This window comes from Trachemys scripta, chromosome 10 (genome assembly GCF_013100865.1).
Source record: "Trachemys scripta elegans isolate TJP31775 chromosome 10, CAS_Tse_1.0, whole genome shotgun sequence".
NCBI classification, from domain to species: domain Eukaryota; kingdom Metazoa; phylum Chordata; order Testudines; family Emydidae; genus Trachemys; species Trachemys scripta.
Genome location: NC_048307.1, coordinates 39,937,096 through 39,949,929, shown reverse-complemented (window position 1 = coordinate 39,949,929; position 12,834 = coordinate 39,937,096). Strand labels below are relative to the sequence as shown.

At 49.9% G+C, this 12,834-nt stretch overlaps 2 protein-coding genes across 2 annotated transcripts; both read right to left on the bottom strand.

Annotated features, from left to right (window-relative positions):
- Positions 1 to 483: 483 nt before the first annotated feature.
- On the bottom strand, positions 484 to 4,965 carry LOC117883903 (zona pellucida sperm-binding protein 3-like). Its single transcript, XM_034783753.1, has 9 exons — positions 4,481 to 4,965; positions 3,032 to 3,150; positions 2,847 to 2,950; positions 2,222 to 2,399; positions 2,006 to 2,126; positions 1,823 to 1,914; positions 1,003 to 1,148; positions 746 to 853; positions 484 to 669 (listed from the first exon to the last, which is right to left on the bottom strand). Exons 1-9 carry the CDS (start codon positions 4,886 to 4,888, stop codon positions 581 to 583), a joined length of 1,365 nt encoding a protein of 454 aa, XP_034639644.1. The 5' UTR covers positions 4,889 to 4,965; the 3' UTR covers positions 484 to 580.
- A 4,628-nt stretch (positions 4,966 to 9,593) lies between these two features.
- LOC117883883 (zona pellucida sperm-binding protein 3-like) lies at positions 9,594 to 10,554 on the bottom strand. Its single transcript, XM_034783719.1, has 4 exons — positions 10,544 to 10,554; positions 10,001 to 10,180; positions 9,780 to 9,900; positions 9,594 to 9,689 (listed from the first exon to the last, which is right to left on the bottom strand). The coding sequence occupies exons 1-4, from the start codon at positions 10,552 to 10,554 to the stop codon at positions 9,594 to 9,596; spliced, it is 408 nt and encodes a 135-aa protein (XP_034639610.1).
- Positions 10,555 to 12,834: the final 2,280 nt, after the last annotated feature.

Sequence of the window (12,834 nt, the reverse complement as noted above, 5' to 3'; positions counted from 1 at the left end):
GAAGCTGTAGAATTCCCATTGCTGGAGGTTTTTAGGAACAGATTGGACAAACCCCTATCAGAGATGGTCTAAGTTTACTTCTGCCTCAGCCAGGGGCATGCGCAAAAGAGACTAGATGACTTCTTAGAGGTCCCTTCCAGCCCTACATTTTGTTTATTGCTACATGGATGTGCAGCAGGGAGAGACTTAGGGCAGTTGATATAGTTGGTTCTCATTAGTATGAAGATACCCCTGTTAGCAATGCTTGGGATAAATTACGTGTATTTATAGTAGGCCAGGTTTCAGAGCCCCTGCAGAACGAACACTCTCTCTCACTGATGGCCAGGTATTAGGAATCTCCATTACCTGTTCACACCATTTTTTACCCCTCTCAGGGGTAGTTTCATCATTAAAAGAGCATGCCTCCCCCCAGCCCAATCCACAGCAGAGTTCATTCTCCTCCCAGCTACAGAGGAAGAATTCAGCATTAGCACAGAATCCCATTGTCATGCTTTATTAGAGAAGTCACAAGAGTAAAGCCAAGGAAGCAAACAGTCACTTTTGTTGCCTAAGAGAACAATTAAGACAAGAAAGGCTTGAGCTACAGCCACAGCCATGGAAACCAGGCCAGAGCTATGGCCGCTGCCATGGAAACCAGGCCCACCTTTATGCCCTGCACTTCTGCAGCACCTGTGGAGAGACAATAAGGCCATTAGAACTGAAACCATGGGCATTTCAGCCATGTCACAGCTTGCAGCTGCCTTACCCTGTGGTGCTTCCAGTTGATGTTCTAAGAGACCCTTTGAGCCTTGATTAAGAATGAACAATGGTCCAACCACAACATCAGCCTGATCTTCTCTCCCCCAGGAGTCACCTGGATGGAGAATGGAAGAGAAACTCACCAGTAACACCTTAGACACTGGATTTGGGATGGAGCCCCATAGGAATGGCCAGAGCTGAACCTCACAGTTTGAAGTATTTGTGTGTATTATATCTATCTATATTTAACACACCAGACCTTACCATGCCTGCAGGGCACATCTCTCTGGAAGCGCCTCCCTGACCATCTGTCCAGAGGGTTCACGCTCCTGGACTGTCCTCCAACCAGCCCACAGTTCCCAGTCTCACAGCAGCTGCAGATCTGTCTGGTGCCTTCCACTGGAGACCAGCTGGAATAGAAAGAGCACGATTACCCATTTATTTCCCACCCCCCAGACCAAGTAACTGCTGTAGACAGGATTCCCCACCACAGCTTCCTGAATTAAGTGAACACAGAAAAACTGGTACTGAAGGGAGCCTAGGGTGAAGGTTTTCTAGATCAGCAATGCAAATCCTGCATAGAGGATTCTCCAGCCACCCCACAAAAGTGATCTTGACCCTAGGAGCAGTTACCCAACTCCTCAGAGCACACCACATGTCAGAGGTGTAATTCCAGTGACTGATGTCACAGCTGACATATATCAGTCATATCCTTAGTGCACAGGCAGCATCCTTCACCCCAGGGCCCCCAGCCCAACAGTCCCTGGACCCAGGGCCAGCTTTAGCAAGTGCGGTGCCCGATTCGTGGGGCTTGTACTCACCAGGTGGCGCATGCTGAGTCTTCGGCGACACTTTGGATTGCTGCGCTCCAGCCGGGGGAGGGAGGCCGCGGGGCTTGCCGCGCTCCGGCCGGGGGAGGGAGGCCGATTCGGGGGAAACCGGCCTAAAGCTGGCCCTGCCTGGACCAAACTAGTTCCTATATTCAGAGAGTAAGCATGAGCCCTGCCTCTGGATCCAAGCCATGCAGTAGGTCAGATCTCCACTTTCTCATCAAATGAGAGTGTTTTGTGCTCCAGCTACTCACATGTTGCCTGCTTTGTTGAAGGAACAAGCCTTGTTCAAGGCATCTGGGGCTTGCTCAGCTGCGGTGACTTTCAGATGGCAGGTGATATAGATCTGGAGGGAAAGGGGAATAGAGGAGTTAGGAGCACACAAGGGGACACCAACATCTGCTTAGTCTGGGTTTAGGGGGGAGGAACAATCTCACCAAGTCACTGGCATCTCCTGCAAACCTGAACACATCCACCATGAACTGCAATGTGTTCTGCCTGGGTCTGGGGGATACAAAGGCTGAGGTGGTGTCATCTGATCTCCCATCCACCAGGCAGCTAGACACAAGAGTCATAGTCAATAAGGTGCTAACCATGTATAGATCCTCACCAGCTACAGTAAATATCCTCTAGAAGAAGGCCCCAGCCCTTACCCATTGAAGTCAATGACAGCATAGCGGGGAGAGGAGTCCCTGTCTGGGCCCAAGGTGGCCACACAGCTGTCCACAAAGAGCCTCAAAGCCACATGGTTCCCAGTGCGGACATCAGCTTGGATATGCATGACCTCTCCCAGCTGGAATCCATTGGAGGGTCTCTCAGCGCTCCAGTCATCTGGAAGGCAAGTTCACCCTGAGCACCACAGGCAGATGGTATGGTTCCCTATAGATCCCTATAGGCTCCTGGGCCAACATGGAGAGGAGTCATTGCCCTTGGAGGAGGAGATGCAAAGGGTCTGGATGGAAAACAGGTAGATAAGAGCTGCAGGTGGGAATGCAAGCTAGTGGGATATCCCCATAGGAGAGAAGCCTCAAAGGTAATCATACTGGGGACAAGAGAAGCTGGCTGGGAAACACTGCATGGTCTGTGGATTATTCTGGCTCTGCCATCCAAGTCTCCTTCCTGAAGTATGGGGTCAGTGGCCAGTGTCAAGAGCTGCCCAGCTTTGTACTGAGTCCTAGTGCTCCAGGAAAGCTCCCAACCCCTTTGAAGCTAGAGAGTGGGTCCAATGTAACAGCTATTGGCATGTCTGACTAGAGGGTAACAGGACCTCCCACCTACCATTCATCAGGCGCAGAGAGAAATCCAGCTTCTCCTCTGCAGACAGGGTAGAGCTGAATGGCACCCAAGTTGGCTTGATGGCTCTGCTGCTCACATTGTCCTTCCTGGGAGAGGTAGGCCCAGTGATTAAGACAGACCCCAGAATGGCCATTAAGTGCAAGGACAAGATTAGAGTCTCACCTCACCTGGGATAGTGACACTCAACAGGAATCACAGCTGCACTGGTTCTCTGGATCACTGGGTTGCTGGCAGGGGTCGGGTTGTAGAACAGGCTTGTACTGTAGACTAGGGAGTTTGATGTCATCTGGGAAGAGGCAGATGTTGAAAGGCTCACAGTAAGATTGGCATTTCCCCTCTAAAGCAGAGGGGTTTAATGAAGAGCATTCACAATATCCCCATCTTTCCAACCTGCTCAGTTACATGTTTAACATTTTGTACATGAGGCAGGTATCAGGAAGTGAAGGGTCAACTCGAGAGGTGACTGAAGGGGAATTTAGAAGGCATCTAAGCTGAATGAATTCACACTGTGGGGGCCTCTTGGGCATACATTGATGCCAGCTTAGACTCAGTCACACATTGGCACAGACAGAAAGGAAGGTAGGGTAAAGGGCATGTTTGAATCCTACAGCAAGTTCTGCCCCCACCCCATACAAGCCTTAGTGATCACTGACCCAGACATTTGAGTCTTTGTGCTGCTAAGACTTGAGAGGACAGTAAATTTTAAGCTTTGTTATTTGTTAGAGATGAATTGAGCCAATGCAAGGCTCGTGCACTAGATACGCCCTATTTTGAGGGCTTTAGTCAGGCATAGTGATGAATTTTGCCCCAGCAGTAAGTTGTTAGTAACTATAGTATATTAAGGCGCACAATGAGAGAGCAGAAACAAAACCACAGCTGAGGTAACTAATCAATGGCTCAAATTGGAAGTGGTCCCAGCAGAGCTATGCAAAAACTAGAATTTGCATCCCACCAGAGATTTTGCATTTTTGAAGAGGAGTTTTGTTCCTTACTGGAAGGATCACAAACCTCTTATCTATATCTGCTCATCAGCAGATCTCAAAGCACATTACAAAGGAAGCAGCTATCATTCCTTAGCCTCAGTGTAGATAGGGAAACTGAGGCACAGAGCAGGGAAAGTGACTTGCCCTTCACCACCCAGTAGGTGAGAGTCCCACTCCAGCACCACTTTGCCTTCCAGATTGGGAATAGTTAGTGAATTTGCAGGTCATCCTTGTCAGCATAGGCCTCACACAAGAAGGCCAGGAAGTAGACCAACGAGAGATTTGATACCGGTCACTACAAACTATCTTCTCTCTAGAAGGATTCCCTCCCCACAGCCTTTCCTCCCATATTTTGGAGAGCACAATAGAACAGCTTACCATGCTTCTGTACAATCTACGTTCCCATTGGCTCAGACAGGACTTACAGACAGGCCCCGAGATACCCACAGCTGCACACCACCCACAGTTATCAGGTCACAACACAGAGCTAACAGTTCTTTCAGGTACTGCACAGAATACTTCACATATGTCTAGAACACCAGATGTAGAATTATACATACAAAATAGAGGAGTGGGCACTCTTGACACCTCCCACCCCAACATAGCAAGAGGAGGCTTCTGAGGGATGCTTACCTGCAAGGTGCTGCCACATTCATGGAGCCCAGCTGCAAAGGTCACTGTGTTCTCTGCAGCATTAAGGGACGTGTACTGGCAGGCAGCCGAGCCAAGGCTCAGGTCAGTTGCTTTGATCAGTTGCCCCGTCCCAAACAGATCCCTGTGCACAGTGATCACCATCTGAGCCTCCTCACACTGCACCATGACAGGCCGCAGCAGGGACACAGTCCTGAGCTGGGATGCATCAACCCGAGCCCAGGGGTAGAGCTGGGCAAGAGAGGGCACATGGGCTTCTCTGCGAGGTGGTTCAGCCCTGGGGGTGGGTCTCCAGATGGCTGAGTCACTCCTAGAGAAATCCCAGGGATTGAAACAGGTCACCCCACCGACTGCCCAGCACAGGATGGCAAAGCCCAGGCTGTACGTCATTCTACCTGCCTGCAGCAAACCTAGCCTGGAGGGAAACTGCTACTCTGGGGTCCTTTATACCCTGACCTAAAGCCAGCTCCCAGCTGCCCAGATAATTAACACCCTCCCTTAGACTGCAGGCAGCCGGGGCCCAATCACAGCCACTGCCCTGACCCTGAGGCAAGGAAAACAGTGAGAATCAGACCCAGCTGGCCATCAGTGGCCTGCTCTCTAAACTGTCCAAGGTAACAAAAATCCCACGCTGCCTGTTACACACAATTGTTTATAGATGGAATCGGAAGTTGGAGACAAATAGGCAGGTGCACACTGGACTGTTTGGGTGAAAAGAATGGTGATAAGGAGTGTTCAAGGCTCCTGGTGAAGTCATGGCTTGATATGACAAGCTGAAGGGTTCCAGCAGTGGGAGTTGGGTGCATCCTGGGAGCAGGATAGAATGGAAGGAGTGAACTTCATCATCGTGGCTGCCCCCACCCCCATCTCCTGGGACCCACCACCACATCCCTGGGCCTTCCTGATCCTGAGAGACATCCTGACTAGATTTCAGAGGGGTAGCCGTGTTAGTCTGTATCAGCAAAAACAACGAGGAGTCCTTGTGGCACCTTAGAGACTAAAAAATTTATTTGGGCATAAGATTTCGTAGGCTATAACCCACTTCATCAGATGCATAGAGTGGAAAATACAGTAGGCAGATATAAATACACAGCACATGAAAAGATGGCCTTACCGAATAGGGGGGTCAGTGCTAATGAGGCCAATTCAATTATGGTGGACGTGGCCCATTCTCAACAGTTGACAAGAAGGTGTAAGTATCAACAGAGGGAAAATTATTTTTGTAGTGGCCCAGCCTGTCACTGACTAGACAGGCCCAGAGAGGGATCTCCTGGCAATCACCACAAACACCTGGACCATGATACTTGGGTTCCTGATGTCACCCCATCCTTCGTGCCCTTTTCCTTCCCCACCTTATTGCTTCGCTTTCCTCTATTTAATCAGAATCTGGCATATGTGGCTGAGACAACTCTACCTTTGCAACATACTGCTGTAAACCAGCTAAAGCACTGCCCTAAAGAGTCTGCTGCTGGTATGAGTTTGCCAGGTCTCAGAGTGGCTGATCAGACTGTGTGCTGGGCCTGTGTTTCTCCAGCAGGGAGGCTGCCAATGAGAGCCAGACACTGCAATTTCTCTCTTTGCTGTCCTATCTCTGCCTTTCTGGGGGGGTTGGCTTCAGGGAAGCGGGGTTTGACTTGTAACAGCAGCAGCACCCTACTTCAAGTTACTGCTTGTCTTTCCCCCAGAGAGTTACCACCAGCTTTAATCCCACCTGCAGACTGATAGCGAGGACTTCCCTATGAACTCTCTCTGCAGCTAAAGGGAATGGGGAAGATTGTTAAACCGAAAGCCATTTAATACTTGACATTCCAAATGCTTTAACTGCTTTTCCCTTTATCACTAATAATGTGTTAAAAAGATTCTCAGTGGTGGTTGTTACAGGAGGAGCTAGCAGGAATAATTTTACCTAAACCCCAGATGCTGACCTGTTTAATATTATAATAACCAAGGGTTTATTAACATCATCCCATGTTGGGCCCAAGATAGTACCCTTTTCAACACAACTCCTCCTTCATGTTTTGGGAAGTTGCTGGGGAGTTTTAGGAAGAGAGTGGCAAAAGACCTCTGGGGTATGTGGATGATACCTATCATTTGGGAGCTAGATTAAGTCTTTGTAAGCAAACTCCTCATCTTGCATTGGAGAATTCTTCCCTTCACCTACTGTTGTCCACATTGCAAGTTAGAGTGGCTTAACTGGGTTGCTCAGGGGTACAGACTTTTCACATCAGTGAGTGACGTAGCTGGCTTGACTTAAGTTTTTAGGGTAGATCAGGCCTTACCATAAACCTGAACTGACAGAGCAGATTCTGCAGAGTGCTGAACACTCTATACATGCCATAGGCCAGTAACAGGGGCCTGCTCCCTAGTTTTGCATATGTTGCTTCAGTTATTTGCAGCTATTCCCACAACAGAAGAGGAATGTTACATACCTGTGCCCACTCTGCGTTAGTCCTTTTACAGTAGCTGCCACCACTGCTAGAGCAACTGTGGAATAAGTGCTAGGGAGAGTTGTAGGTGTTATTGTATTCCTTGTTGGCTTAGGGTAGAGACCTGGAGCAGGGTTGCACCTATACTGCCTGAAGTCCAGGGGAGAGATGTCTTCAAGGGGCATTCAGCAAGCACTGCATCCAAAGTATCCTGATACAAGACCAGCTGTTATCTCTACCCTCCCAGTCTGTTGGGGTGAGACCTGGCAAGCTACTGTCCCCACTATTCAGGATCCCTTGATGAAGGGCCCAGAGCACCTGAGTATTACACAACAGAGAGAGTCTTAAGAGGTAAGAGAAGGAGCTTGACTCCTGACTGGAGTAGATGGAAGGGACTGTAGCATACATGCCTGCCCCATAGAAAGACAGCAGGGCAGGGAGGGGGCGCCCTATGCTTAGAGAGGATGGAAGTTTGCTGTACTCCCTTCCCAAGCAAACCAAGAGAGGTAGGAGTGAGGGAAGAGCATCTAGGCCTCCATTTGGGCAGAAAGAGGCAGGCTCAGGCACATTGCCTGCCTATCTCCACCCCCTCCTCATGAGGGTTTCACAGACTATTTACCAGTGGCAGCCAGGTGCTTGACCATTGTGCTTCCCCAGGCAGGCAAAGCCCTCCCCAGCTTCAGTCATCTCATTTGTGTCTAACTCCTGTGTAGCCCGTGCATGGTTAGTAGGCAGTGACTGGAGCTGGGTCAGTCTGACATCCCGGAGAATGAGGCACGGTAGCACATGGCTGCTGGGCCATTAGCACTTGGAAGAGTGTCAACATTCCAAGGAGCAGGGCTGGCTCTAGCGTTTTTGCCACCTTAAGCAGCAAAAAAAAAAAAAAAAAAAAAGTCGCGATCGGCAGCAGCTCTACTGCCGCTTCATTCTATGGCAGCAATTCAGCAGCAGGTCATTCGCTCTGAGAGGGAGTGACAGCCTCGCCGCCAAATTGCCACCGAACGGCCGGACGTGCCACCCCCCTCTTCATTGGCCGCCCTACGCACCTGCTTGCTACGCTGGTGCCTGGAACCGGCCCTGCCAAGGAGGCTGTTGAAGGTCTCTCCCTCACTCCTCCTAATGGCAGGCACTGGATCTGACCCCCAGAGCAAGAAAAGTTGTACTGAGTGATAAGTCAGCACTCAGGACCCTTTTCACCCTTCTCCAGCTTCTATTAGTCACAAAAATATTTTCCTCCCACCAATTTTGGCCCAGACAATCCAGCCACAGACCCCAGTCAAGCTGGTTTTACTCTTTATTGTACAGATTTGCACATCATACACAGACCAGGCAGTGGAGTCAGGGCCGGAGCTACCATTTAGGCAAACTAGGCGGTTGCCTAGGGCGCCAAGATTTGGGGGCGCCAAAAAGCGGTGCCTCCATTTTTTTTTTACAGCGTTCCTACCCCCCTTCCCCGAGCGCGCGGTCGCCGCTCCACTTCTCCCGCCTCCCAGGCTTGCAGCGCCAATCAGCTGTTTGGCACTGCAAGCCTGGGTGGGGAGGAGAATTAGAGCGGGGGCGGCGTGCTCAGGGAGTAGGCGGAGCAGAGGTGAGCTGGGGTGAGGAGCTGCTGCACGGCTCCCTGGGAGGGGAGCTGCCGCGGGGGGAGGCGGCTCGGGGGGGGGGGAGCTGCCGCAGGGCTGGGGGGGGGTTCAAGGTGGAAGTTTCGTCTAGGGCGCAAAACTTCCTTGCACCGGCCCTGAATGGAGTTATTCTACTTCCTGCATATGGTCAAAGTTAGCAGGGCAGCAAGGGACAGAACTACATCCAGAGCCACAACAGCCCATCACAGTGTAATTGCAGGCTCCTCTCATGTACCTGGAGGAGGAGACCATGGGTGGAAGGTTAGAACTAGAACCATCAGCTTCCCACTCAGCAGCCTCCATACTCTGTAGTGCCATCTTTGCTGCCTCTGTTTGAAACCTTGAGCCTTCAGCTGCATTAAGGATGAACAAGGGTCCAACAGCAACATCAGCCTCTGCTTCCCTGTATTGAAAGGGGCTGAACCCCCTCCCCACACACACACCCCCCACAACCCGTTAATAGCAAATTAGATGCACCAGTTCCAAAGTGTGATGATGATCCAAGGAACAGAACTGACCCAACTCTGCTGGAATAGGGGTATCTATCCCATGCACTAAACAATGCAATGCATGCATTGTACAGAGAACCTACCATGCCAGGGGGTAGGGGGGACAGACGGACACATCTCTCTGGAAGCACCTCGCTGGCCAGCTGGCCAGAGGGTTCACTCTACCAGCCTGTCCTCTAACCAGCCCACACAGTTCCCAGTCTCACAGCAGCTGCAGATGTCTCTGGTGCCTTCCACTGGAAGCCAACTGTAACAAAGAGAAGATAGTTATTTATAGTAGCAAGTTATTGTGCAGCCCTTCAGTGCTTTATTACCTTTTTCCTACTAGACTTCTCCACGTGAATACATGTTTTAAGTTGTCACTATCAGAAACTACATTGTCTCGAGCATTGCCCATTTGTCTGGTCAGTTATAAACCCTCTCATATCCAAGTACTTCTTGGCCAATTCCTAAGATAGAAAGTGTACAAGAATATTGAATTTTGCAACATCTGGAAGGGGAACAGATTCAGACTAGCCAAAGGTTATACTCTAGCCACTCACATGTTGCCTGCTTTGTTGAAGGAACAAATCTTGTTCCAGGAATCTGGGGCTTGCTCAGCTGCAGTGACTTTCAGATAGCAGGTGATATAAATCTGGAGGGGAAGTGGGAATAGAGTCATTTCAGGGACAGAGTCTTAACAGCCCTATTAGGTGTTGACAGAGAGTGGGGGAAGGCATCTTACCAAATTTCTTGCATCTCCTGCAAACCTGAACACATCCACCATGAACTGCAGTGTGTCCTGTCTGGACCTGGGGGATATGAAGGCTGAGGGGATGTCACCTGATCTCCCATCCACCAGGCAGCTAGACACAAGAGTCAAGGGTCAGTAAGATGCCCAGCAAGCATAGTTCCTTACCAGTGACGGCAGTAAATATCCTCAGGAAGGGACACCTCAGCTCTTACCCATTGAAGTCAATGACAGCATAGCAGGGGGAGGAGTCCCTGTCTGGGCTCAGAGTGGCCACACAGCACCTCAAAGCCACATGGTTCCCAGTGCTGACATCAGCTTGGATAGGCATGACTTCCCCCAGCTGGAATCCATTGGATGGTCTCTCAGTGCTCCAGTCCTCTGCAAGGCAAGCTCTCCATGAGCACCACAGGCAGCATATGGAGCCCCTCTGGAATCTTTATGCCCCCTGCTCCATGCTCTCATTTAATCATCAGGATTAGGTTTTCGGTGGGTGGAAGCTTAGCTCCTGTTGCAGCGTACAGTCCAGCACCCACATGGATCTGTGGAGAGGAGCTGGTTGACACAAGCAGGAATTACCGCCCTGACACATAAGGGGGACCTTGCTGAGTGCCTCAGCTTGCCTGAGGAGCTACACTGCAGTCAGATTACCCAAACGTGGGAACTTGGGCTGTGTCCTTCACCACCCTCCACTGACAGCCCCTAGGGGGAAGGAGAGGGCTGTGTGACAAACACTTCCCCACAGGCACATGGCTCACTTGGCAATCATTGGTGCATCCAAATCATGACTCCAGGAGGCCCCTGTGCAAAGGAACCACCACTTACCATTCCTCAGGGAACAACTCAGCCTCTCCTCCACAGACAGGGTAGACCTGAAGGAGACCCAAGTTAGCTTGATGGCTTTGCTGCTCACATTGTTCTTCCTGGGAGAGGAGGAAACCTCAAATGCTCAACCTGCTCCCAGAACAGGGACTAGATGCGAGTGATAGGGACAGAGCATCTCAGACACTCACCTGGAATAGTGACACTCAATAGGGATCACAGTTGGACTGGGTCTCAGGATCACTGGGTTGCTGGCAGGGGTGGGGTTGTAGGACAGGCTTGTGCTGCAGACCAGGGAGTCTGGGTTCTGGAGAAAGGCAGACACTGGCGTTATTACATGAAAACAAGACTGCCAAGGTTCGATGGGCTGATTCATATGAAATTAGAAGTTCAAGGCTTTGGACAGTGCTAAGATTCCAACGATTCTTTAGTGAGAGCCAAGGGGGACATAGGAGGAAGAGCTGGTATCCCAGAGTGATTGTTTAGGACAGAAGAGTTACCAATACACAGATATAGCCTGACACTCAGTGAGAATAGCCTGCAGAAGGAGAGAGAGAGTGGGGAGCAGAAGAGAAACTACTAACAAGCTTGTTTTCATTATTGCTCCTGAGCACTAGTTCTTCTGTGCAAGCCATCAGTGCTTTTGCTGTAGGCTGGGTGGGATTGAGAGGTAACTATAGAAATAGTCCGGGGGGGAGAGGGGTGTCACATTTTGGGAGCTGGTCAGAAAATTTCTAGCAAGTATTGTCAACAAAACATACAGTTTCAAAGCCTATGCATTTTGCAGAGACACTGTGATTTTGACAGGAAAGATACCAGAGGTCTAAGAGAGGCTTGGCAAATAAATCAAAGCCTGGCCTTTTCCATCTGACAATTCAATTTCACAGCAACAGTCAAAGGCTGTGTTTTGTTAGTGCCAATGCGGAAAGATGGTGACATTTCAAAACCTCAGGAGTTGTTACTCTCCATCCAACACTAGATGAGAGATTTCTTGTCTGTATGCAGGTGAGGGAAGAGTTCTCATTCTAGCTCCATTCTTATGGAGACACAGCCCAACACAACTGACTTCCTGCTTGTTTTGTAGTGCAGCATATGGCCCACTAAACTCAGACAGAAAACCAACACCCAGGAACTGCAGCTAGGCCTCCAAGGGGGGAAGACAAGACATACTCCACCCAAGTGGTGGTGCCATTCTCAAGGCAGAAAGAGCTTGGGAGAAGACTTGAATCAAGATACATAGCACAAAATTGGACCTCCCTTCAGTCCAGACCCCACCATCCAAAATGGAGATAGGCCACTAGTCTCTGCAGCCACCCCCCTCCATACACCCTCCTCCTTACAAGGTAAGCAGAGCTACTCCAGGTACACCCCCTCAGAAGGGGACTGTTTGTAAGTAGAGCTTCTCTCTTCCACAAGAAAAACTTAGATAGCCAAGGCTACAAAGTCAACCCCACAGATACAGGGACTCCAGATGGTTAATGGAGGCACCATAAGGCCAATGCAGGATGGGCAAGTGTTAGTCAAACCCATTGCGGGGACAGTATTCGGGTCAGATAGGACAGGGCCCCTCATCTGACCCACTGTGATTTGTGCAGGGATTTATGCCTCCTGGCAGTCAGTGTCCTACAGCCTTTGGGAAGTTCCTGTGGCGATCTAGACAATTAGTGGTGAAAGTCTCCAATTTGGACAATAAATATGATGTGTGCATAGAGTTAATAGTCTCTTCCCTGACTGCCTAATCCAGGCCAACATTTAGGGCCTAGCTACACTGTGGAATAAGGTGTGTTCTTAACAGAGTAGGCCATGTTTTTGGATGAATAATTTGTGTGCCAGAACATGCCAATTCCATTGATTCACACCTATGTGTGAATTTGACATCAATTTCATGACTAGTTTTGGCCAAAATACTGGGGGACCTTCTGTGCTATTCCCAAATGTCCAGAGGAGGAGATGCTATGTCCTTTATACCCTCTATTCCAGTGGTTAGAGCACTCACCTGGTATGTGGAAGGTTAATTCCAGATATGGAAAGGGGATTTGAATTTGGGTCTCCTACATTGAAAGAAAGTGTCCAATCACTGGGCTCTTCCCCTGTTAATCTCTCCTGTTGAAGCTGTTCTACTGTTCATAAATACTTGACTAGTCATTGGGCCAGAGGGTAAATGGAAGACTGATTCTCCAGCCTGGTGGTTAGGGCAGTTCTTTGGAATGAGGGAGAGCTCTGTTCA